This window comes from Myotis nattereri, assembly GCF_964212035.1.
Source record: "Myotis nattereri genome assembly, chromosome: 2".
Lineage (NCBI taxonomy): Eukaryota > Metazoa > Chordata > Mammalia > Chiroptera > Vespertilionidae > Myotis > Myotis nattereri.
In genome coordinates this window covers 84,143,914-84,167,268 of record NC_138076.1, presented here as the reverse complement: position 1 = coordinate 84,167,268, position 23,355 = coordinate 84,143,914, and the positions used below count along the sequence as shown (strand labels likewise).

General features: G+C 43.1%; 1 protein-coding gene across 3 annotated transcripts in view; it reads right to left on the bottom strand.

Moving 5' to 3' along the window:
* DNAJC15 (DnaJ heat shock protein family (Hsp40) member C15) overlaps window positions 1-23,355 on the bottom strand; it is a 102,506-nt gene that overhangs the window by 67,346 nt on the left and 11,805 nt on the right. For all 3 annotated transcript variants that reach the window (XM_081082754.1, XM_081082752.1, XM_081082753.1), the window contains exon 2: window positions 3,839-3,890. In XM_081082754.1, coding sequence (XP_080938880.1) covers window positions 3,839-3,890 — 52 coding nt within the window. The remainder of the gene's footprint in view (window positions 1-3,838; window positions 3,891-23,355) is intronic.

Genomic DNA, 23,355 nt, shown 5'->3' with positions numbered 1-23,355 from the left:
GCTTTGTCCAGAAGAACATCTGGAAGGTCTCCTGGAAGGTCTCCCAGTCTAATTAGCATATTACTCTTTTATTAGTATAGATATATTTGTCTGTAAATATGATTATGATTGCAGATATGAGTAGGACCAGGTAAAATTTTATAGAATGGGCCTTTTATTACAGATGGTTTGCCATGTATGCATTTTTTCTAAAGAAGTAAAAATTACTTTAAAAAATGTTTCAGAAAGACTTTGAGAAATTTACAGTATCTGCTTTTCTTCCAAGAAAGTTGTCACTTTTATGCCAGAGTGAGAATTATTTGTATGCTTTGTATGTCAGCATTGGGCCACTGTGACTGGGGGGCACTTAGCTTGACTTGAGAGTAATTATCTTGCTCACTGGCTGGGAGGGAGGGTGTGTGGCAGAGGAGATAAATACTGGGTTCTGGATTATTCATAGATTGCTGACTTTCTGGATTAATTGTGCAAGCCCCTCCTTTTATTGATGTCCACCTTCTGTTGACAGACATCTACCCTGGGAGAGAAATGAGATGAAACTCTCTTTCTTGTCATTATAAAAAGCATTTGAATTCCTAAGGTATGATAAGGCCATCCAGCCATCCACAGTCAAGGGACAGATTTTCATGGAGGATGTTCCCACTCTTGAATAAACTAAAACAATTTTTTTCTTTTAATTTAAACTTTCTTCTATAACTGTTTTCTTGTTACTTAAAAGCTAGTTTGGTTTTTTTTGAAACTGCTTCCAAAGCTTTTCAAGCTGTATATGTCCTTGGAATGAATTTATAAATAAGAATTGAGCCCGGCGGGTGTGACTCAGTGGTTTAGCATCGACCTGTGAACCAGGAAGTCACAGTTTGATTCCAGGTCAGGCCACATGCCTAGGTTTTGGCCTGATCCCCAGTACGGGGTGTGTAGGAGGCAGCCAATCAATGATTCTCTCTCTCCCTCCCTCTCCCTTCCTCTCTGAATCAGTAAGAATATGTTTGAGAGAGAGAAAGAGAGAGAGAGAGAGAGAGAGAGAGAGAGAGGAGACTGTATATGTTTGTAAATAAGAAAACATGTATTGGATGCTCTTAGAAAGTCGTATTTTCTTTCATTAAAACTTGTGCAGTCTAGGGAACTCCTTAAATTCTCTTAATTTGAAGAAAGTTAGAGGGAAAGGTACTAATTCAGAGTTCCTGGGGAAAATGTATCACTTATATATTTTTTTATGTTTATTTTTTTTAAATCAAAAACTGAAATATTTTCTATTCAGAAAATGTTTGGATCTAAGTATCTTCTATAATTTTAACACTAAAGTATCAATTTAAATATTTTAAAAATGGTTGCGATGTTTGTTTTTTTAAATAAGTTAGGTTACTGGAGTTCTACATGTTACTGGATCACCTGGGGTAATTTTCTGATTGGAAAATTAAGAATTATAGTCAGAGGGAAGGACATTAGAATTTTAAAAGAACATATTCAATTTACTTTAGAAGCCGAACCTCTCTTATCATGTGACTTGTTTTGCATGTTTGTTAAACTATATTATCACATAAGCATTGCTGCTATTGGGACAAACAGTGACAGTTGATTCAGGTCATTTGAATGTCCACTGTCTGTTTTAATTTGTATGTTCGTTTTGACTCTGTCATATGCTCAATCTTCAGTGGAAGTCATGAGAACCTATTATTTTTGCCTGCTCCCTCCTTTACGTTGGAAATATTCTTTTTTACCCAGAGGGATCTTAACTTTGATGTAAGGGATTGTTTCCGTTGCCAACTTTTTTCTTCCTTGCCAAGTAAGAGAGTTGTGAACTCTTCAGTGATGGCTTCCCCAGGATATTTGCAGATGTGGTTGGGAAAAGTCATTTCATCCCCAACCTTTGCATGTCAGATGCTGGGGTGCCTGGGTGCCGCCTGGCCTGCGCCCCGGCTCTCTCTCCCTCCGATCGCCATGGGGATCACAGGGCCTCAGGCCAGCCGGCAACCCGGCCCCTGGAGGTCCGGGGTTCCTGCCTGGCCTGTGCCCCGGCTCTCTCTCCCTCCGATTGCCATGGTGATCACGGGGCCACAGGCCAGCCGGTTGTCTCTCCCTCCAATCACCATGGCGATCACCGGCCGCAGGCAGCTGGCACCCCGGTCAGGGGGTGTCGCCTGGCCTGCTGCCCGGCTTTCTGATGGTGATCACCAGCTGGGGGAAGGGCAAAGGCAGCCTTTGCCCGCCCCCTAGCTCTTGCCTGCTGCTAGGGTTGCTGATCACCGTTCTTCTGTCTTTCCCCTTTCGCCTCCCATCATTGCGTGTATGCAAATTAACTGCCATCTTTCTTGGCAGTTAATTTGCATATCGCCTTGATTAGCCAATGGGAAGCGTAGCGGAGGTACGGTTAATTACCCTTTTTGTCTTTTCTTAGATAGGAGATGTCTATATATATATATATATAGACTAGAGGTCCAGGGCACAAATTCATGCACGCGTAGGGTCCGGCTGGCCCGCCCCGTTCGGGGCTGGCCAGGGGCAGGGGCTGAGGGCAGCTGGTGGGCCGGCCCCACCCCTGATCAGGGTGGGGGGGGCCGATTGGGGATGGGGCCAGCCTGGGGGAGGATCCACAGGTGGTTGGCCAGCTGGCCTTGTCCCCTGGTTGAACTCCCACTCGAGGGGACAATTTGCATATTAGGGTTTTATTATATAGGATTCTATTTAGTAATAGGAATCTGGCAACAGTGTGGTATGCACAGAATATAAATACCAATTCTGATTTTAGAAAGGCCCTGGCAAACGTACATCTTTCTCTAATTTCAAATAAAAATCTTACATCTGAATTTGAAATAACTATGCCCATTCTCCTATAATAATTATTACTAAAATTGTTTTATGGTTATGTGGCAATTTTAACAAAATTCTATTTAGATAGAATATTCTTCTCAGGAAAACTCAGTAATGTATATAATGAGACACAAGATCTTGATGGCATAAAGACCAAGAGAATCTGAATCACAGATCTTCTTGATTTTAAAGGTCTTATTGTTAAGGTGCTTTAAACAAGAAGTGGACAAAATTAAATAGTACATGAAACAAAACAAAAATCTTTTTTGGTTTGCTCAGTTTTCTATTGGATCTCAATAAACCACATATAACCACAATGGAAAGTAAATTCACCCAAAAGATCATTCAATTAACAGGAGCAAATCCATGGAACTTAGATACAAATGCTAAAACAAAATATTGTAAATTTTTATCAACAAGGAAATGCTCTTACATAAACACTAATTAGGGAGTAGCTATGCAATTTAAAACTGTAAGTTGATGACTCTAAACTATAAATTGAAGAGACAGCAATTTTGCTTTAACTCTTTATAACTGTTCCTTCTAAAAAAAGTGATTTTGGCAGTTTATCAAAGACAATACACCAATATTTTTTAAATGAAGTAATAAATACACTACAGGGAACAACTACACTCACCAGAAAGAACTGACAGCTCAGGAAATGTTTAATCCTACCTTCAAGAAGAAATAAATATGGAAGAATAAAGAAACCCCATACCAATTATACTGTTTCATATTAAAGATGTTTTATTTATAGTACACAATATCTCAGACTAAAAAATTGCCAGGAAGATCCACTATTATCAGGGCTAGTTTTCCTAACTTTTGTATCATCACTTTTCTTCATTACTTAGTTTATCTAGATTTTGCTACACTGAGAAATGTTCAATAATTACAAATGGTGAAGAGAACAGGAATGTATACTGTCTTAAAACCCAAAACCTCAGAATACGAAGAGTCTGCTTATTAAGGAGTGATTTTTGAAAAATTTATTTTATAACATTTATTCATATGTAACCATTATTTATCTTACCTGCAAATGCAAAAGCTGCAACACCCAGTCCTACAGCTATGAAGCTTCTTGCCTGTGGAGGAAAAATAATAATCACTTACAGTATTACACACTGGGTTTTAAAAGTAAATCATTTTTAATAATGTAAATAATTACGTTAAATACTACATTTTCTTCAATTTCTTCTGACAACAGAACTTAACAAAATCTGTAGTTAATGGGATTATATCTCCTGTACACCAAATCAGTTTTCAGTGAACTAAAATAATTCTAGAGTTTCATTTAATTTTCATAAACTTGAATTCATTCTAACTTAGAGCTTTTATATTACTTATTGCTAAAATGTTTTCTACAGACCATTCTTAATAGTGGGTTTAATATATTTATCTTCTATAAAGATAAAAGGTACATTTTTCCTACTACATTACACTTGCAATACTCAATGGCATTTATTATATGTAAAAATTTAGTAAAACATTACATGCATGTTTAGTAAATATATCAAACTTCCAAAAACTATTTAAAATGTAAATAATTTAAAAGCTAGTCTATTTCTACCTTTCTAGAATGATGTAAAAATTATTAAACAAGAGTCAAGAGTTCAGAATCTAAAGTTATGAGCTCATTCTGATAAAAATCTATTTTAAATTAGTATATACCCCATATTATTATATGCTTTTCAGTCTCAGCCCTCCATCTTAAGTTGGTTACAGCATCATCCCAATATGCCAAACAATCAATGAATGCATAAATAAGTGAAACACCAAATCAATATTTCTTTCTCTCTCCCTCTTCTTGTGCTAAAATCAATAAAAATAATAATAATAATAATAATAATAATAATAATTCTGCTGGATCTTATGGATTTACCTCTCACACCACACTAATCACTTTAGGAAAATAGGTACACCACAACATAAAAAGGTTTATGTATCAGAGGTCAATGGTTGCCCCACCCATATCCATTCTCCTTTTCTTCTATGGGGTCAAGAATTCCATTTTTAGTCAGACATATATTTCCAAGCCTCCCTTAGTATGGATACAGAATTAAGGAGAATTAAGGAGATATACCATAGAAATCTTTTTGTCGGATTAGTGGTGTGAAATGTCAGAGCCAACAAAAATCTTTTAAAAGCAGGAATAATCAGGAGGCAGCCAATCAATGACTCTCCCTCATCACTGATGTTTTCTCTCTCTCCCTTGCTTTCTAAAATCAATAAAAATATATTAATGTATGTAAATGACAGCATAGAGATTTGGCATATGGTAAAAACAACTAGCTATTGCCCATATATATATAAAAGCCCAGTGACTGAATGGCAGAATGAGCAGAATGAACGGTCAACCAGTCACTATGATGCGCACTGACTACCAGGGGGCAGACGCTTAACGCAGGAGCTGCTCCCTGGTGGTCAGTGTGCACCCACAGTGGGAGCGCCGCTCGGCTGACCAGGATGAGCAGCACTCCCACGGAGGGAGTAGCCACTCAGAGGGCGGGTCCACAGCCATTTGGCTGACCAGGATGAGCAGCACTCCCACAGCGGGCCGATCCCCACAGGCCACGCCCCCCACCAGTGCACAAATCCGTGCAATGGGCCTCTAGTTCAATGTAAGTGGCGTAACAGAAATATGAATAATGTTTTATAACATTTAAATTTGTCTGAGAAAATTCATAGAAGTGCTGTTTGAGGTAGCCTCGAGAAAATGCAGTTCTTCTCTGGATTAAATAATTCAAATTTCCACATTATGAAAAACGCATTATTTCAAAAATATAAAACCTTAAAAAATTGAGTTATCCTAATTTCACATTTTAAATGTTTTTATTGATTTAGGGGGGGGAGAGACAGAAGCATCAATGATGAGAGAACCATGACCCCCACTGGGGATCAAGCTCGAAACCCACAACCTGGGCATGTGCCTGGACCTGGAATCAAACTGAGACCTCCAGACAGAACCTGGCTGGAGATCCTGGACAGAACCTGGCTGGAGATCCTGGCTAGAACCTGGCTAGAGAACCTAAAAGTAAAAAAATAAAAAACTGAGACCTCCTGCTTCATAGATCGACGCTCAACAACTGAGCCACACAGGGTGGGCCTAATTTCACATTTTTATAGATTAATAATTATTGCATCATTTTTACTATTTCAACTATTCAAAACATATGAAACAAATAGTTGCCTCTACAATTCCAAAGGGATTTTTATTTTAAGGTATTTCTATGAGAAACATTAAGCCATGAGGCATTTGCTCATTTTTCATTTTAATCTAACAATATGTAAGGCTAAATTGTGTTTAACAATAAAAATTCAATTTAAATGAAAAGTAAGTATTTAACACTCTGTTGATTATTCTCCATTTGTCCCTATAGATACATTTTCCACCCTTCTTTGCCTTATTCTGTAGCTCCGCCTCCCTTATCTCTAAGGACTACATGTGGAACAGAATGCTACACTTGGTTTACCAATCCCACCAGAGGACTCCGAATACCTCTGCCCATTATATCTCGGTGTCAGGTTGCAAAAGAAAACACAACACAGTCAAGTACTGAATAGAACAATGCTCTACTCACAGAGAGAAGAAACAGAGCAAGGGCAGCACCAAGTGTGTGCATGGGTCCCTTATAGCTGGTGGGTGCCCGGACAGTGGCCAAAAGGAAACAAGCCTAGGAGCATGCTCTAATGCTGCAGCAGAACGACCCCATCACCCCTCCCTCCACCCCACTCCATCCCACCCATGGATTCTAAAATACTGAAAGCTGGAGGCATGTCTGAGGACACTGACTGCTTTAAGCAGAACAAAGACCACTTAAAGAGCCTGAAGCAGGGACTAATAGTCCCACGAAGGTGAGAAACGGAGCAAAGTCAGAGTGGCTCCTCATCTTTTAGTAAGGAAGTGTTGGAAGCTCAAGTAGGCAGAGCAAAGTCAAAAACCTGTGCATGTGACCTTGCCTTTCTCAACAGGAAGCATCAGCAGAAAAGCAAAAAATGGAAGGAGATAGAAATAATAGTACAAATCATTCCCAGCTATGTTTCCTCTTTGGACACAGCTCCTATTTAGTGGTTCCTCTTCCATGCCAACAACTCTTGAGTTCTGGAATACAATTCCCATCACCTTTGTTGCCCCTTTGCCTGGGTGGGTAACAGTTTCCAACTGTTCCAAGTCCTTGACAGAATTACCACCCCTTTTTTATTACCTAACCAGGCCCACACCTCTGCAAATAGTTCATTAAACTATCTTCAAAAAAAGCCATCCATCTGTTACTACCACGACCCTCGCTGATACAAACATCACATTATATACTAATCATTATACACTGTACAAGAGATTTAGTAGCATGGAACAAGAAAAAGGGTCCTGTGTAGAACATAGTGGGAGTCCAATGTTTATGCTAACCTCCCAAAGACCTTTATTACAGCATTTATTGCACTAAATTATAGTTAGGTGTCCTGACTCCTTTACCTTTGGTAGGTACCCAGAGCCTTTTAAAAATATGATGAAATCTATAGATGTCACAATAAACCACAAATATATATATACACCCTGAAGCCCTTCAGTCCACAAACCCCAACATAAGAACCTCTGAAATAAATAAATAAATAAATAAATAAATAAATAAATAGCAAGCTCACTGAAGTCCAGTGAAGTATCTTATGCACCTTTACTCTCCTAGAGCAAGGACCTGCGTTTATGTATACATTTTATATTCATTCAATAACACAAGAAAAATAATTTTGATTCCAAGAACTGATCTCTATTTCTAAAGACCAACTTTATAGAAAGACTAGAGGCCCGGTTAAAAAAATTTGTGCACTCGGGGGAGGAGGGGGCGGTCCCTCAGCTCGGCCTGTGCCCTCTCACAGTCTGGGACCACTCCGGAGATAACGACCTGCTGCCTTAGGCCTGCTCCCAGGTGACAGAGGGCAGGCACAATCCATAGGTGCAGCCCCTGGACGGGCTCAGAGCAGGGCCGATTGGGGAGTTGGTGCGCCGCCCCAGTCATGCACAGAGCAGGGCGGATTGGGAGGTTGCGATGTCACCCTGAGTCATGCTCAGGGTAGGGCCGATTGGGGGGTTGGGGCACCGCCCCATCACACTCAAGGCAGGGTCAATGGGGAGGTTGCGGCGCCACCCCCTGTCACGCACAGAGCAGGGCCAATCAGGGGGTTGGAGCACCGCACCCTGTCAAACGAAGAGCTGCAGGGAGATCAGGGGCTTGGGGAGCTCCCCCCTATCAGGCACAGAGCAGGGCCAATCAGGGGGTTGGGGCTCAGTACCCTGTCACGCACAGATCAGGGTCGATCAGGGGGTTGGGGAGGTCTCCCCTGTCACGCACAGAGCAGGGCCGATCAGGGGGTTGGGGAGCTCCCCCTGTCACTCACAGAGTAGGGCCAATATGGAAGTTGGGGCACCACCCCCTGTCACACACAGAACAGGGCGGATCAGGGGGTTGGGGCACTGCACCCTGTCACACTCAGGGCAGGGCCGATGGGGAGGTTATGGCTCTACCCCATCACACACAGAGCAGGACCCGTGGGGGGCGTTAGGGGCGCCGCCGTCTATCACCCACAGAGCCGGGCCGAACAGGGGGTTGGGGCGCAGTCACTGTCACACTCAGGGCAGGGCCGATGAGGAGGTTATGGCTCTACCCTGTCACACACAGAGCAGGGCTTGTGAGGGGGGTGGGGGTTGGGGCGCCGCACCCTGTCACACACAGAGCAGGGCCAATCAGGGGTTTGGAGCACCGCACCCTGTCAAACGAAGAGCCGCAGGGAGATCAGGGGCTTGGGGAGCTCCCCCCTATCAGGCACAGAGCAGGGCTGATCAGGGGGTTGGGGCGCCTTCCCCTGTCACAAACAGAGCAGGGCGGATAGGGAGGTTGTGGCCCCACTCCCTGTCACACACAGAGCCACAGGGCGATCAGGGGGTTTGGGCGCTGCCCCCTGTCATGCTGATCTCGGTGGCGGGAGGCCTCGTGGCTCCGTTGATCCCGGTGCTGGGAGGCATATTACCCTTTTACTATATAGGATAGAGGCCTGGTGCACGAGTGGGGGCCAACTGGTTTGCCCTGAAGGGTGTCCTGGATCAGGGTGGGGGTCCCCACATGGGTGCCTGGCCAGCCTAGATGAGGGGATGGTGGCTGTTTGCAGCTGGTCACACACCCTTCAAAGTGGGGGTCCCCACTGGGGTACCTGGCCAGTCTGGGTGAGGGGCTGAGGGCTGTTTTCAGGCTGGCAGGTGACTGAAGCTCCCAACTGCTCCTTTTTTTCTTTTTTTATTCTGGGCCAGCTTTTGCTCTGAGGCTTGGCTCCAGCTCTTAGGCCTCCGCTGCTGAAAGCAGGTATCTGGTTTGTTTGGATTCTATAATCGAAACACTGTTTCAACTCTAGCTCTGAGATCCCAACTGGCTGAAAGCAGGTTTCTGGGGTTTTGTTTAGCTTCTATATTTATAACAATGTTTCAATCTGCAAGCTCAGAGGCCGGCAGCAGCAGGCGAGTAACGTTGGAGTCCTCTGTCACTGAAGCAAGCAAGCCTCATGTTCGCTTCAAGTTGCCTGGCTGCCGGCCGCCATCTTGGCTGGCAGTTAATTTGCATATCGCCCTGATTAGCCAATGGGAAGGGTAGCAGACGTACGGCTAATTACCACGTTTCTCTCTTTTTAGATAGGATAAATACACCTTTAAAAACAACAGAAAGAAATCCAAATTAGGTGGATCACTAGAGCAAAAAAAGGATGTTCAATAAATGACTAAAAAACATGCAATCAAAATCTTACTGCTCCATACTGAGAAGACAAAGTATAGCATAGCTAATCAAAATCTCATTTGTTTATTGGAACTAAAATTCCTTGTTGGAAAAGTGTTGTACCTGATCTACCTCTTTAACTGTATTTTAATTAACTTTATATTAAATCAGTTTGTTTTTTAGCATTAACAACTGACACAAACAAACATACATTATTTGGAAGCTGAGCCCAACATGAAATTTAAAAAATATATAATGTGTTCTTCCCAACCAGATTTTGTCCTCTGAAATAAGAATAAAGGTCCTCATAAAGTTTTCTATAAAAATACTAAGGCTGTTAGATGTACTCAATTAACTTAGACCTTTAATGTTAACTGTTCAACATAGGAATATGATTTGTTTCCCAGAAAGAAAAAAATATGTATCTACTACCTAACATTTTTTCATTCACTAAAAAATCATTGGTTTTTGTTTTTGTTTATGTTTTCTCAGACCCAAATTTAGAGAGTTCTAACACAAGTTTCCCTAACCATCCACATTTGTGAATGACCCAAACAGTGAAAATAAACTAATTGCAAATTTAGGAAATAGGTACTACAATACAGTCAATCTGATACCTGAGCAAGTAGTTCACACAGAACTCTGACCTAACCTTTATTTGAATTTTTAAAAGTAAAAGAATACTTAATACACTGTGGAGTTTTTAAATAGCCCATGGTTCATTTAGCATAGCTGTGTTAATAGAGAATTCCATAAACATCTGTATTTTAGTTTTGTTGAAAAAAATCATATATGCTTTATCACTATGCTATTTCACATTTACTTAAAGTTCAGTATTGTATCCTCAGGCTAGTAGGATCTATTTTGTTTCTTTTACATATGCAACATAGTATTTGAATCAGTGGCAAGAACAAAGATGTACTTCAATTTTTATTTGAATATTTTTTTAAACAATGATGCTTTAAATCTAAATTGCCAGTAATGGATGACACAAATGACAAAGGCAATTTAAAAGCGAAATGGTGAATCAGGAATAGTGTTAGTACCACAAGTACATTCATTTTCTACCAAGTAGGCAATAACCAGGTTAAATGTCTAAAACTGCTCAAGCAACTTGACTGACAGCATGGTACATCTGTACATTTATAGAAAGTAGAGAAATGCTATGATTTCTTTGACTTAGAAAAATTAGAATGTGTGCTGAAAATAAAATCAGACAGTGTGATTTAAAAAGAAAGGTGTGTGTATACCTGTACACTGGCCTAAGCTAAAACTGCCATACATGTCACATATATGTAGGAGATAGTGAATGGTAAGTTTGGATGCCATACAAGGTGCTTTTCTTTGCTCTTCTCTTTAAAATAAAAATTACAAGACTGCCTTGGGCAAGTTTTAATTTTGAAACATTTTCCTTAAAGAGTAAAATGTATATGGGTGAGAAAAATAACTAACAGCCCGGCTGGTGTGAACCATGAGGTCATGGCTCAATTCCCAGTCAGGGCACACATCCGGGTTGCGGGCTCTGGCTCGATCCCCAGCAGGGAGAATGGAGGAGGCAATGGATCAATGATTTTCTCTCGCAGAAACCAAGATGGCGGCATAGGTAAACACCTGAAATTGCTGCCTCGCACAACCACTTCAAAAATACAACTAAAAGACAAAACTGACATCATCCAGAACCACAGGAAGGCTGGCTGAGGGGAAATTCTACAACTAGAAGGCAAGAGAAAAGCACACTGGGACTCAGAGGAGGTGCGGAAGTAAAGTGCAGAGGTACAGAGGCACACACGGAAAGGGCTGGCAACTGAGGATGCGGTTATCTTTTTCAATCGGGAGGGAGTCTAAAGCTCCCGACAGCCCTGACTCCAGTTCTGGGTGAGTCTCTGGGGACCCAGACTCATATGGGGAGAAACTGGACTGTCTGGCACCGGGCAGAACTCGAGGGCAGCTTTCTCTCAGAGGTGCTTGCAGCAATTAACGCGGGACACTGAGACCCAGGACCTCTCAGGTTAGGGTTGAGGATCAGCCATAGCTGTTTGCTCCGCCCTGTTGATTCCCTGAGACACCGCCCCACCCAAGCTGTGCACAGAGGCTTTTGCATATGAATGACCTGGCCCTTTCAATCTAAAATTACCTAATAAACTGCAGCTGGGTCAGAGAGACCCAGATCATCCAAAAGAAGGCCCAAGGCCCCACAGCAGATTGCATTGCTTCACAGCTGGGCCTCATCTGGGGAACTCCAAATCCCAAACAAAGAAGAGGAATCAGCAGATCTCTCCATAGCTCCTGCTGGGTAGCCTCAGGCAGAGGCTAAATTAGCACCTCCTTAGAGATCCAAGTGCCAGTGTACCCAGTGGTCAGAGTGGGACCACCCAGATGACAACCTCTCAGATCCATAAGGGACACACTCAGGGGGCAGACTCAGTGAGGACCAAAGCCCCACTGAAACAAGTCTTGCCCCATAAGGGCGTGTCCAGCACAGAAGTTCTCCCACTGTAGACACAGCTGAATCTCACAGCCAATTGGCCTGGAGGTCAATTCCTCCTAGTGATACCAACTACAATCAAGGCTTAACTACAACAAGACTGTGCACACATCCCACAAAGGGGTGCACCAAGAGTGTCCACCTCAGGTAATTGGGGAGGCTGAGCCACTGGGCCCTTTTGGACACCTAGCACAAAAAACCACTCTATCAACACAGGAAAGCAGCCAAAATGCAGAGACAAAGAAACAGGTCACAAATGACAGAAATGGAGGAAAGCAAACTACTGGATATAGAGTTCAAAACCATGGTTTTAAGGTTTTTCAAGAATTTTCTAGAAACCACTGATAAATTTAGTAAAACCCTCAATAAGTCTAGTGAGACTCTCAATAAGTCTAGCGAGACCCTGGAGGATATGAAAAAGGACCAACTAGAAATTAAGCATACACTGACTGAAATAAGGAATATTATACAGACTTCCAAAAGCAGACCAGAGGATCGCAAGAATCAAGTGAAAGATTTGAAGTACGGAGAAGTAAAAAACACCCACCAGAAAAGAAAAAAGAAAAAAGAATCCAAAAATATGAAGATAGTGTAAGGAGCCTCTGGGACAACTTCAAGCGTACCAACATCTGAATTATAGGGGTGCCAGAAGAAGAGAGAGAGCAAGATACTGAAAACCTATTTGGAGAAATAATAACAGAAAACTTCCCCTACCTGGTGAAATAAATAAACTTACAAGTCCAGGAAGCACATAGAACCCCAAACAAAAGGAATCCAAAGAGGACCACACCAAGACACATCATAATTAAAATGTCAAGAGCAAAAGACAAAGAGAGAATCTAAAAAGCAGCAAGATAAAAACAGCTAGTTACCTACAAGGGAGTACCCATACGATTGTCAGCTGATTTCACAACAGAGACTATGCAGACCAGAAGGGAATGGCAAGAATATTCAAAGTGATGAATAGCAAGAACCTACAACCAAGATTAGTCTACCCAGCAAAGCTATCATTCAGAACTGAAGGTCAGATAAAGAGCTTCACAGATTAGAAAAAGCTAAAGGAGTTCATCACCACCAACCCAGTATTATATGAAATCCTGAAAGGTATTCTTTAAGAAGAGGAAGAAGAAGAAAAAGGTAAAGATAAAAATTATGAACAACAAATACATATCTATCAACAAGTGAATCTAAAAATCAAGTGAATAAAAAAATCTGATGAACAAAATAAACTGGTGAATAAAATAGAATCAGGGGCATAGAAAGGGAGTGGACAGACAATTCTCAGGGGGAAAGGGGTGTGGGGGTGCAGGAAGAGACTGGACAAAAATTGTACATCTATGGATGAGGATGGGGCGGGGGTGGGGGGGTAAGGGCAGAGGGTGGGGTGAGAACCAGGTGGAGGGGAGGTATGGGGGAAAAAAGAGGAACAACTGTAATAATCTGAACAATAAAAATTTTTTTAAAAATGATTTTCTCTCATCATTGATGTTTCGATCTCTCTCTCCATGTCCTTCCTCTCTGAAATCAATAAAAGTATATTAAAAAATAAATAATAAAAATAACTAACATTTTCTAAGCCTGCAGAAGACTTAATTACATATGTCTACACTAATAAAAGAAAAACATGCAAATTGACCATACCTTTGCTACACGTTAAGCCACGCCCACCAGCCAATCAGAGCGACTATATGCAAATTAACCCAACCAAGATGACAGCCGGCATCCATGGAGCTGGAGTAAGCAGGAGGCTTGGTTGCCCCAATGATGGAGGAAGCAAGCTTCGCACCTGCCGCAGTGTCTCTGAGCTCCACTCAAAGCAAAAAGGTTTCAATTATAGAAGGTAAATAAACCCCAGATACCTTCTTTCAGCCGGCTGTGGCAACAGAGCTGGAGCAAGCAGGAGGCTTCCCTCCCGCCCCACCCTGGCCAGCTCTGAGCTCCTCTCAAGGCTACAAAATTTCAATTATAGAAGGTAAATAAATCCCAGAATAAACAAAAAAGAAAAAAGGAGAGGCTGGGAGTTTCCATCGCCGCGGGGGTTGGCCAGCCTGAAAACGGCCCTCAGCCCCTCACCCAGACCGGCCAGGCACCACAGTGGACCCCGCACCCTAAAGGGGGTATGGCCAGCCTGAAAACAGCCATCATCCCCTCACCCAGGCTGGCCAAGCACCCAAGCAGGACCCTTACCTTGATCCAGGACACCCTTCAGGGCAAACCAGCCGGCCCCCATCCGTGCACCAGGCCCCTATCCTATATAGTAAAAGGGTAATATGCAAACCGACCCTAATAGCAGAAGGACTGGGAATGACTGGTCACTATAACACACACTGACCACTAGGGGGCAGACGCTCAATGCAGGAGCTGCCCTCTGTTGGTCAGTGTGCTCCCACAGGGGGAGCTCTGCTCAGCCACAAGCCAGGCTGATGGCTGCCAGTACAGAGGTGGTGGCGGGAGCATCTCCCACCTCCTCAGCAGTGCTAAGGATGTCTGACTGCAGGTTAGGTCTGCTCCCCGCTGGCAAGTAGACATGCCCCGAGGGCTGCCAGTCTGCCAGAGGGATGTCAGATTGCCATCTTAGGCCCAATCCCTCAGGGAGCAGGCCTAAGCCAGCAGGTGGTCATCCCCCCGAGGGGTCCCAGACTGGGAGAGGGCACAGGCCGGGCTGAGGGGCCCTCCCCCCGAGTACACAAATTTTTGTGCACCGGGCCTCTAGTCCTATATAATAAAAGGCTAATATGCAAACTGACCCTAACAGCAGAATGACTGGGAATGACTGGTCACTATGACACACACTGACCACCAGGAGGCAGACGCTCAATGCAGGAGCTGCCCTCTGGTGGTCAGTGCACTCCCACAGGGGGAGCTCTGCTCAGCCACAAGCCAGGCTGACGGCTGCCAGTATAGCGGTGGTGGTGGGAGCCTCTCCCGCCTCCTCAGCAGCGCTAAGGATGTCCGACTGCAGCTTAGGCCTGTTCCCCGCTGGCAAGTGGACATTCTCCGTGGGCTCCCGGGTTGCCAGAGGGATGTCTGACTGCCAGCTTGGGCCCGTTCCCCCAGGATGCGGGCCTAAGCCAGCAGGTGGGCATCCTCCGAGGGGTCCCAGACTGCAAGAGGGCATAGGCCAGGCTGAGGGCCCCCCCCGAGTGCACAAATTTTTGTGCACCGGACATCTAGTGTGTGTGTGTGTGTGTGTGTGTGTGTGTATAATGTATGCTGTACAAAACTGGGCTAGCACATACATAGAACAAGATGATCTTTCTAGAAATATGTACACATATATACCTAAAATATAAACCAGTTACAGAACAGTTTAAAATCCCACCAATAAATTATTTTAAAATTGGGCCAGGCTGGGAAAATAGAAAACATTGTATTTACCCCATATTTGTAAATTCAGTTTTTAACAATTGCATGATGGTCACCATGGAAAACAAACATGATAAAAAATGTTCAAAACAAATTTATGTGATATTGATAAAAATGTTTAAGTTTTTAAAAATGCATAACTTTAGATTATATTTGTCAAAATGGCCAAAAAGCATTGTTTTCACTGCACTCCCTATAACCATATACAATGCATGAATAAGTTAGATTTAAATATTTCCAGGCATATGCGTAATAGCACACCATAGAAATCAGCTTAAAGATAAACGCTCAATAGAATCATTGGTCGGTTTCAAAATCATGAGAGAATTATCATAGAGAATCCTTTTCCAAGATCACTAAGTGTTTCTGAAGAAAAGTCTTATGTCCAGCCCTAGCTGGTTTGGCTCAGTGGATAGAGCTTTGGCCTGAGGACTGAAGAGTTCCAGGCTTGATTCCCATCAAGGCCACATGCCTGGGTTGTGGGCTCAATCCCCAGTGTGGGCGTGCAGGAGGCAGAAACATCATTGATGTTTCTATCTCTCCCTCTGCCTTCCTCTCTGAAATCAATAACAAAATAAAATAAAATAAAAAAAGAAGAAGTCTTATGTCCATACCAAATAGCATTATTACAAAAGTATGGTTCCTGGCGACGGCTGGGCCTTCAACTCTGCTCCATATCATCATCTTCCTCATCCTTAACTGGTACCCCTCCCTTTTTGCTCTTAGTATCTTAAATCTTCACTTTTTTCATAAGCCTTCATATTTTTCATCCATGCAGCAAGCATGAACTCCTTCAATATTCCACCACTTCACCCTTCCATGTATATAGAGGGGTGCTACAGATAGATAGTCCATCAGCTTCAAAGTTAACCAGGCTAGGACTCCAATTCCAACGTAACATTTACCAGCTGTGACCCTGAACTGATCTCCTTGGGCCCCATTTCCTCATCTATAAATTGACAATGTGAATATCTATGTTGTAGGATGCTCATAATGAAATATAAGATATGGTTACAAAAGTACCCAGCACACTGTCTAAAAATGGCAAAAACTCTATGTTAGTCCTTTCTTCAGTCATACATCTGCATACTTTACTCCTCTCTGTTCACTCTGCTAGGTGCTCCTGGAAAATTCCTACTTACCAAGAAACCGCTTCGAGGTCATCCCTCAGTAAAGCTTTCCCTGCCCACTTCCTTGCCTAAGTAAAACTCTACAGTGTCCCTTAGTACTTAGAAAACCTCTCTATTATCATAGCTAGTATATTATTTAATAACTAGAGGCCTGGTGCATAACATCTGTGCACTGGGGGGGGGAGGGCTCCCTCAGCCCCGCCTGTGCTCTCTCGCAGTCCAGGACCATTCAGGGGATGTCCGACTGCCAGCTTAGGCCCGCTCCCTGCTGTGGAGGTGGGAAAGGCTCCCGCCACCGCTGCTGTCAGCCGTGAGACTGGCTTCTGGCTGAGCAGCGCTGCCCCTGTTTATCTGCGTCCTGGTGGTCATTGTGCATCATAGCGACCAGTTGTTCCGCCATTCGATTTGCATATTAGGGTTTTATTATATAGGATGGTTTACTTATTTCAAATCCCTTCTAAAATGTGAACTTATGGAGGTAGGGACTATGTTTACCTCTTTGGAGTTCCAAAATCTACCAAAGTACCTAGCACGTAGTGTGTTTTTAAAAAGTTTGTGTAATGGAATAAATATGGTCTTGAAAAGCTCCCCTACTATCCAGATGCCTCTGTGTACTATATTGGTGTCTTCTAGTAACAGGAATTATGTTTTGAAATGAGAAAAAATATAATGAATAATGATAGTTAAGCTTGATTAAGAGATTGACATTTAATCATGCCTTAAAATATTCTGGACTAGGGTAAATATATCCAAAAGTCTCATGGAAGACAAAGAAAATGATGTTTAGGACCTGTGTCAGGTAGATTTTATTATAAAAATGAAAGAAAGATAATCCACAGTATGAACGCATAAAGGAATAAATGACTTGCTAAACAAACTTTAACAAAAATAAAGAAATTCCCAATAAAAGAGTTAGGTAACTTATCAAGTAGCCATTTGGAGGCCATCTCCTATCTCTGATTGGTTGACTGATTTCAAAAAATACTCAGTAAGTGTTTATTGGAATTGCCAATCACAATTCGAAGTCTTGAGGATATTCCTATCCTTGTGAAGCACATTTTAACATGAGCCCAAATACAAACAATCTAAGCAAGGAAAATATACAATAGAGAGTGGGCTACATAGAAAAATTAAGCAAGTAAATGAAATATGGAGAGAGTGACAAATTCAGAGTGAGCAAGGAAAGCTTCACTGAAAAGGTGCCTTTAGAAAAAAAAGAAAATGAAGAAGGAATATCTAAGGAAAAATCACTGTGGGTAGAGGGAACATGGTTGAAGGTTCTAAGGCAGGGTATGTCTGGTGTACTTGGGCACAGCCAGGAGGTTGGTGTGCACAGTGCAGAATGTGAGATGGGGTAAATAAAGATTAGGAAATGAGGTCAGAAAGGTAGCATGGGGATTAGACTATGGCAGGCCTTAGAGGTCAAAATAAAGACTTCAGTTTTGTTTTTGTTGTTGTTTTGGAGTGACATGAGACATTACTGTTTTGAGCAGAGGCTTAAGATAATCTTATTTAGAATTCTAAAATGATCCGTAGTTGTCATATTGAGAAAAAACATGTCAAAGGCTGAGGCATGGAGGTGTATTAGGAAACCATTAAAATAATCCAAGAAAGATATAATGGTAGTTTGGACCAAAGTGATTAGAGATGGAGATGGGGAAAAGTTATCAGATTCTGGATATATTATGAGCAACAAGATTTGTTGAGAGATTAGATATGAGGTATGAAAGAAAAAGAGAAATTGGTATTCATTAACAGATGAACGGATTAAAAAAAAGTAAAATACAGTGAAACTCATAGAAGCAGAGAGTAGAACGGTGGTTTCCAGGAACTGGGGGTAGGAGAAATAGGCCGATGTTGGTCAAACTTTATAAGTTTTATATATGAAACTAGAGGCCCGGTGCACAAAAACTTGTGCACTTGGGGGGGGGGGGAGGGAGGTCCCTCAGCCCGGCCTGTGCCCTCTCGCAGTCTGGGACCCCTCGGCAGATAACGACCTGCTGGCTTAAGCCTGCTCCCGAGTGGCAGAGGGCAGGCCCAATCCCTAGGTGCAGCCCCTGGTCGGGCTCAGAGCAGGGCCGATTGGGGAGTTGGGGCGCCGCCCCCTGTCATACACAGAGCAGGGCGATCGGGAGGTTGTGATTCCACCCTCAGTCACGCCCAGGGTAGGGCCGATGGGGGGTTGGGGCACCATCCTCTGTCACACTCAAGGCAGGGTGGATGGGGAGGTTGCAGCGCCACCCCCTGTCATGCACAGCGCAGGGCCAATCAGGGGGTTGGGGCATTTGCCCCTGTCACTCACAGAGCAGGGCCCATCAGGGGGTTGGGGCTCTGTACCCTGTCATGCACAGAGCAGGGCCCATCAGGGGGTTGGGGCACCACCCTCTATCACCCACAGAGCAGGGCCGATCGGGGGTTGGGGTGCTGCCACTCTTACACTCAAGGCAGGACCGATGGGGAGGTTATGGCTCTACCCTGTCACACACAGAGCAGGGCACGTGGGGGGGGGGGGGGGGGGGGGTTGGGGCGCCGCACCCTGTCACACACAGAGCAGGGCCGATCAGGGGGTTGGGGCACCGCACCCTGTCACACACAGAGCCGCAGGGCGATCAGGGGGTTTGGGCGCTGCCCCCTGTCACACTTATCCCGGTGCCGGGAGGCCTCGCGGCTCCACTGATCCCGGTGCTGGGAGGCATATTACCCTTTTACTATATAGGGTAGAGGCCTGGTGCATGGGTGGGTGCTGGCTGGTTTGCCCTGAAAGGTGTCCTGGATCAGGGTGGGGGTCCCCACTGGGGTGCCTGGCCAGCCTGGGTGAGGGGATGATGGCTGTTTGCAGCTGGTCACACACCCTTCAGGATGAGGGTCTCCACTGGGGTGCCTGGCCAGTCTGGGTGAGGAGCTGAGGGCTGTTTTCAGGCTGGGGGTGACTGAAGCTCCCAACCGCGCTTTTTTTTTTTTCTTTTTTTATTCTGGGCCAGCTTTAGCTTTGAGGCTTGGCTCCAGCTCTTAGGCCTCCCCTGCTGAAAGTAGGTTTCTGGCCTTTGCTTACAGTGTTGCGATCCTGCTGGCTGAAGCCCAGAAGGTTTCTGGGGTTTTGTTTAGCTTCTATGTTTGTTACATAGTTGCTTGCAGCTCAGAGGCCTGCAGGGGCAGGTGGGGAACGTTGGAGTCCTCCGTCACTGAAGCAAGCAAGCCTCATGTTAGTTTCAAGCTGCCTGGCTGCTGGCGGCCATCTTGGCTGACAGTTAATTTGCATATTGCCCTGATTAGCCAATGGGAAGGGTAGCGGTCGTACGCCAATTACCATGTTTCTCTTTTATTAGATAGGATATGCTAAGAGAGTAGATCTTAAGTGATCTCATTACACCCAAACACACATGCACACACACACAAGGTAATGGTGTGGTGATTAGTGTGTTAATTAGCTTACTGTGGTAATCATTTCACAATGTTTATATATATCAAATCATGTTGTATACCTTAAATATATACAATGTTTTATTTGTCAATTAAAGCTGCGGGAGAAAAAGGATGCCAAGGCTACTTACTGCCTTAACAGAGTTGCCTTTTGTTGAAAGGAAAGACTATGAGAGGACTGGGGACAGAAAGGATGTCATACGCTCTCTTTTGGACTTCTTTTTCTAAAAACCTGCCATTATGAAATGATAAATAAAAACCCAAGCACAGCATTATTACCAAAAAAAAAGTCTCACCTAAGTGGAAAGAAGAATGAGCAGGTTGTCTCAAAAAACATTCTTCCTTTATCTTATAGTAACTCAATTCTTAAGGGTCAATCACAAGCAAATCTGCTGAACTCGGTGTTTTATGCTGCCTTATTATTTGATTCAATTTCCAGAAAAGCTCTTTGAATTTAAACAGCAAGTGGAAGAGAGAAAAGAGAGGAACCAAGAAAGACTGCCTGCAGATCAGAATTTGGGAGAGCTGTTACATATGCAGATCAAAAGGAGGGGAAGGAAATTTATACTCAAGTATCAGAAATGGTAAAAATGACTTTAGAAAGAGAATTTTTATAATTATCCTTCTCTAAAATTTTCAAGACAAGCCAACATGACTTTCACGGATTTTCATATCTAAACTGAATCAATCCACATTAATCTACCTAACCCTTACCATTATTATTCCATTGCCAAAAACAAAAAATTCTGATCTTCTTTCAAAACACCAATTCCCATGAAAACTTTAAGTAAAAAGGAAACGCAAAGCTAACTAATTTGTATTTGCTCCACTTCAAAGTCACTTAATTTATGTTAAACTACAGACAAGCATTCATTTCTACAGCAAGAACAGAGTAAATGGGAGGGCAAAACAAAAACAAAGCAAAGCAAAACCAAATGCAAAACATAAGAAACAAAACTCTTAGGCTTATGACAAATGAGTACTTCTCCACTCTCTAATATAATTTTAAAATTCTCCAAACTTAAATCCTTGCTTTACACAGTGATTTCTTAAGAATAATCTTTTAAGTACTGTTTTGCATTTATTTAGTAACCCACTGATATAACTACAATCTTAAAAATTATCCTAGGGAAATAATCAAAGAAGTGCATAAACTTATACATGAGAATATCATCACTGCATTATTTATAATATAAATATTGGAAACAATTAGAATACACAAAAGAAGGTAAGTAAATAAATTAGGACATACAGTGGGGCCTTGACTTACGAGTGTCCCGACTAACGAGTTTTTCAAGATATGAGCCGTCTCTCTCGGCCGATTTTTTGCTTTGAGTTGCGAGCTAAAATTCGGGTTATGAGCCAGCTTCAGATACCCCACTGCTAGTTGGCGCAGCGAACGTCACAGTGAACACCACATCAGCCCAGCATTCAATTCATTGTAATGGTGAACATTGATTTGACATACGAGTAATTTGAGTTACGAGCTCCGTCATGGAACGAATTAAACTCGTAAGTCAAGGCCCCACTGTATATAAAATATGCATTGAAAATTGCATACTATATTAAGGAAAATTTACAGACAATATGCTAAATATAGAATAAAAGCAAATTATAATAAAATGTACCACATACACAGAAAAACAACCAAAATGATATAAACCAAAATGTTAATAGTAATTGCATATTTAGTACCTTTTATCATGAGAATGTCTGGATTACATATCAAAGAAATATGGCTTGAAATTTGGCTCTTTACTTGTCAAGTCCCTCACCTTAATCAAGTTACTTAACCTTTCTATACTACTGTTTCCTTACCTGCAAAATGAGGGTAATAATTATGTCTACTTCCTCAAGTTGGTATGAATTTTCACAAATTAGGACATTCATACATATCACCTAGTATTTTACATATAGTAAACATTTAATAAATTGTAGCTATTACAATTACCATATGATATTATTAAACAACTAGTGGCCCAGTGCACGGATTCATGCATATTGAAAGGGAAATAATTAGAAGAAACATTTTAATATTGCTATTTGCCCTTTCTTCCTCAGCACCTGGAAGCCAGGCAGCAGCCCTGCCCCCTGCCACCGCCGCTGCCGACAGTCACCATCTGCAGGGCAATTGGGCCCCCACTCGCACCCACCTTGGCCTGGTGCACATGGAAAAGGTAATCAATCGATGTCTCTCTCTCAATCTCTCTCTTCCTTCCTCCCTCCGCTCCACCATCCTGCCACAGTCCCACTCTCATTGGTTCCCATCAGGGCCAGCAGCACTTCCACTGCTGCCCGCTGCCAGGCCACATCGCCGACGCCCACCATGTTCCGCACCGCCCTCTGGTGGTCAGTGCACGTCATAGTGAGCGGTTGGACTCCCGATCACCCAGTCGGACCACAGCCCAAGGGGACAATTTGTATATTAGGCTTTTATTATATAGGACTAGAGGCCGAATGCACGAAATTCGTGCATGGGTAAAGTCGCTAGGCCTGCAGGTTCCCCGCCTCCTCGCCTCCTCCTTCCCTCGCCACCCGCGTGCTGCCACAGTGCAGTTCCCCACCTCCACCTTCCTTCACTCCCTCAGCGCCCTGCCACCGCTGCTGGTCGCCCACCATGTTCCGCGCTGCCCCCTCGTGGTCAGCACACGTCATAGTGAGTGATCAAACTCCCAGTCTAACTCCCAAGGGGACACTGTACATATTAGCCTTTTATATATATAGTTTCTTTTAAAATGAGAAGAAGCCCTGGCCTGTGTGCTCGGTGGTTAGAGCATCAGTCCCTGCACCAAAGGGTCTCGAGTTAGACTCCTAGCCAAGGGTTGGTACATGGGTTGCAGGTTTGATCCTGGGCCTCAGTTGAAGCACATGGAAAAGGTAACCAATCGATGTCTCTCTCTCAATCTCTCTCTTCCTTCCTCCCTCCCTCCCCCCTCCCACCATCCCTTTCACTTTTTCTAGAAGTCAATGACAAAAAAAAAGAAACCTCAGGTAAGGATTAAAACAACAACAACAACAAAAATTCAGGAGAAAAATAAATTATTAGAAAAATCTTGGGAAGATCTTACCTGGTCAAAGCAGCCTAATAATTTTTAAGTTCTCAAGTCAGAAAAACTTGTCTACTTTAAAAGAAACTTTAAAAACAAATTCCTCCTGGCACTCTTCAATGAAAACAAATGCACTGATCTTTGGTACCCCCCTTTTTATCCTTGTACCTGATCTGGCTGCATCTCTAGCTAGCCTCCTCCCTATCATGTACTTCTACAGACTTTTATCATACTGACTGTGAAGTCCTTAGCAAGTACCCCTTAAACTCTCTTGGCCTACATCTGATGTACACCTTACCTGCAACACTTTGTAGCTTTGCTAATTCTTCTTAGGAAATCACCCAATT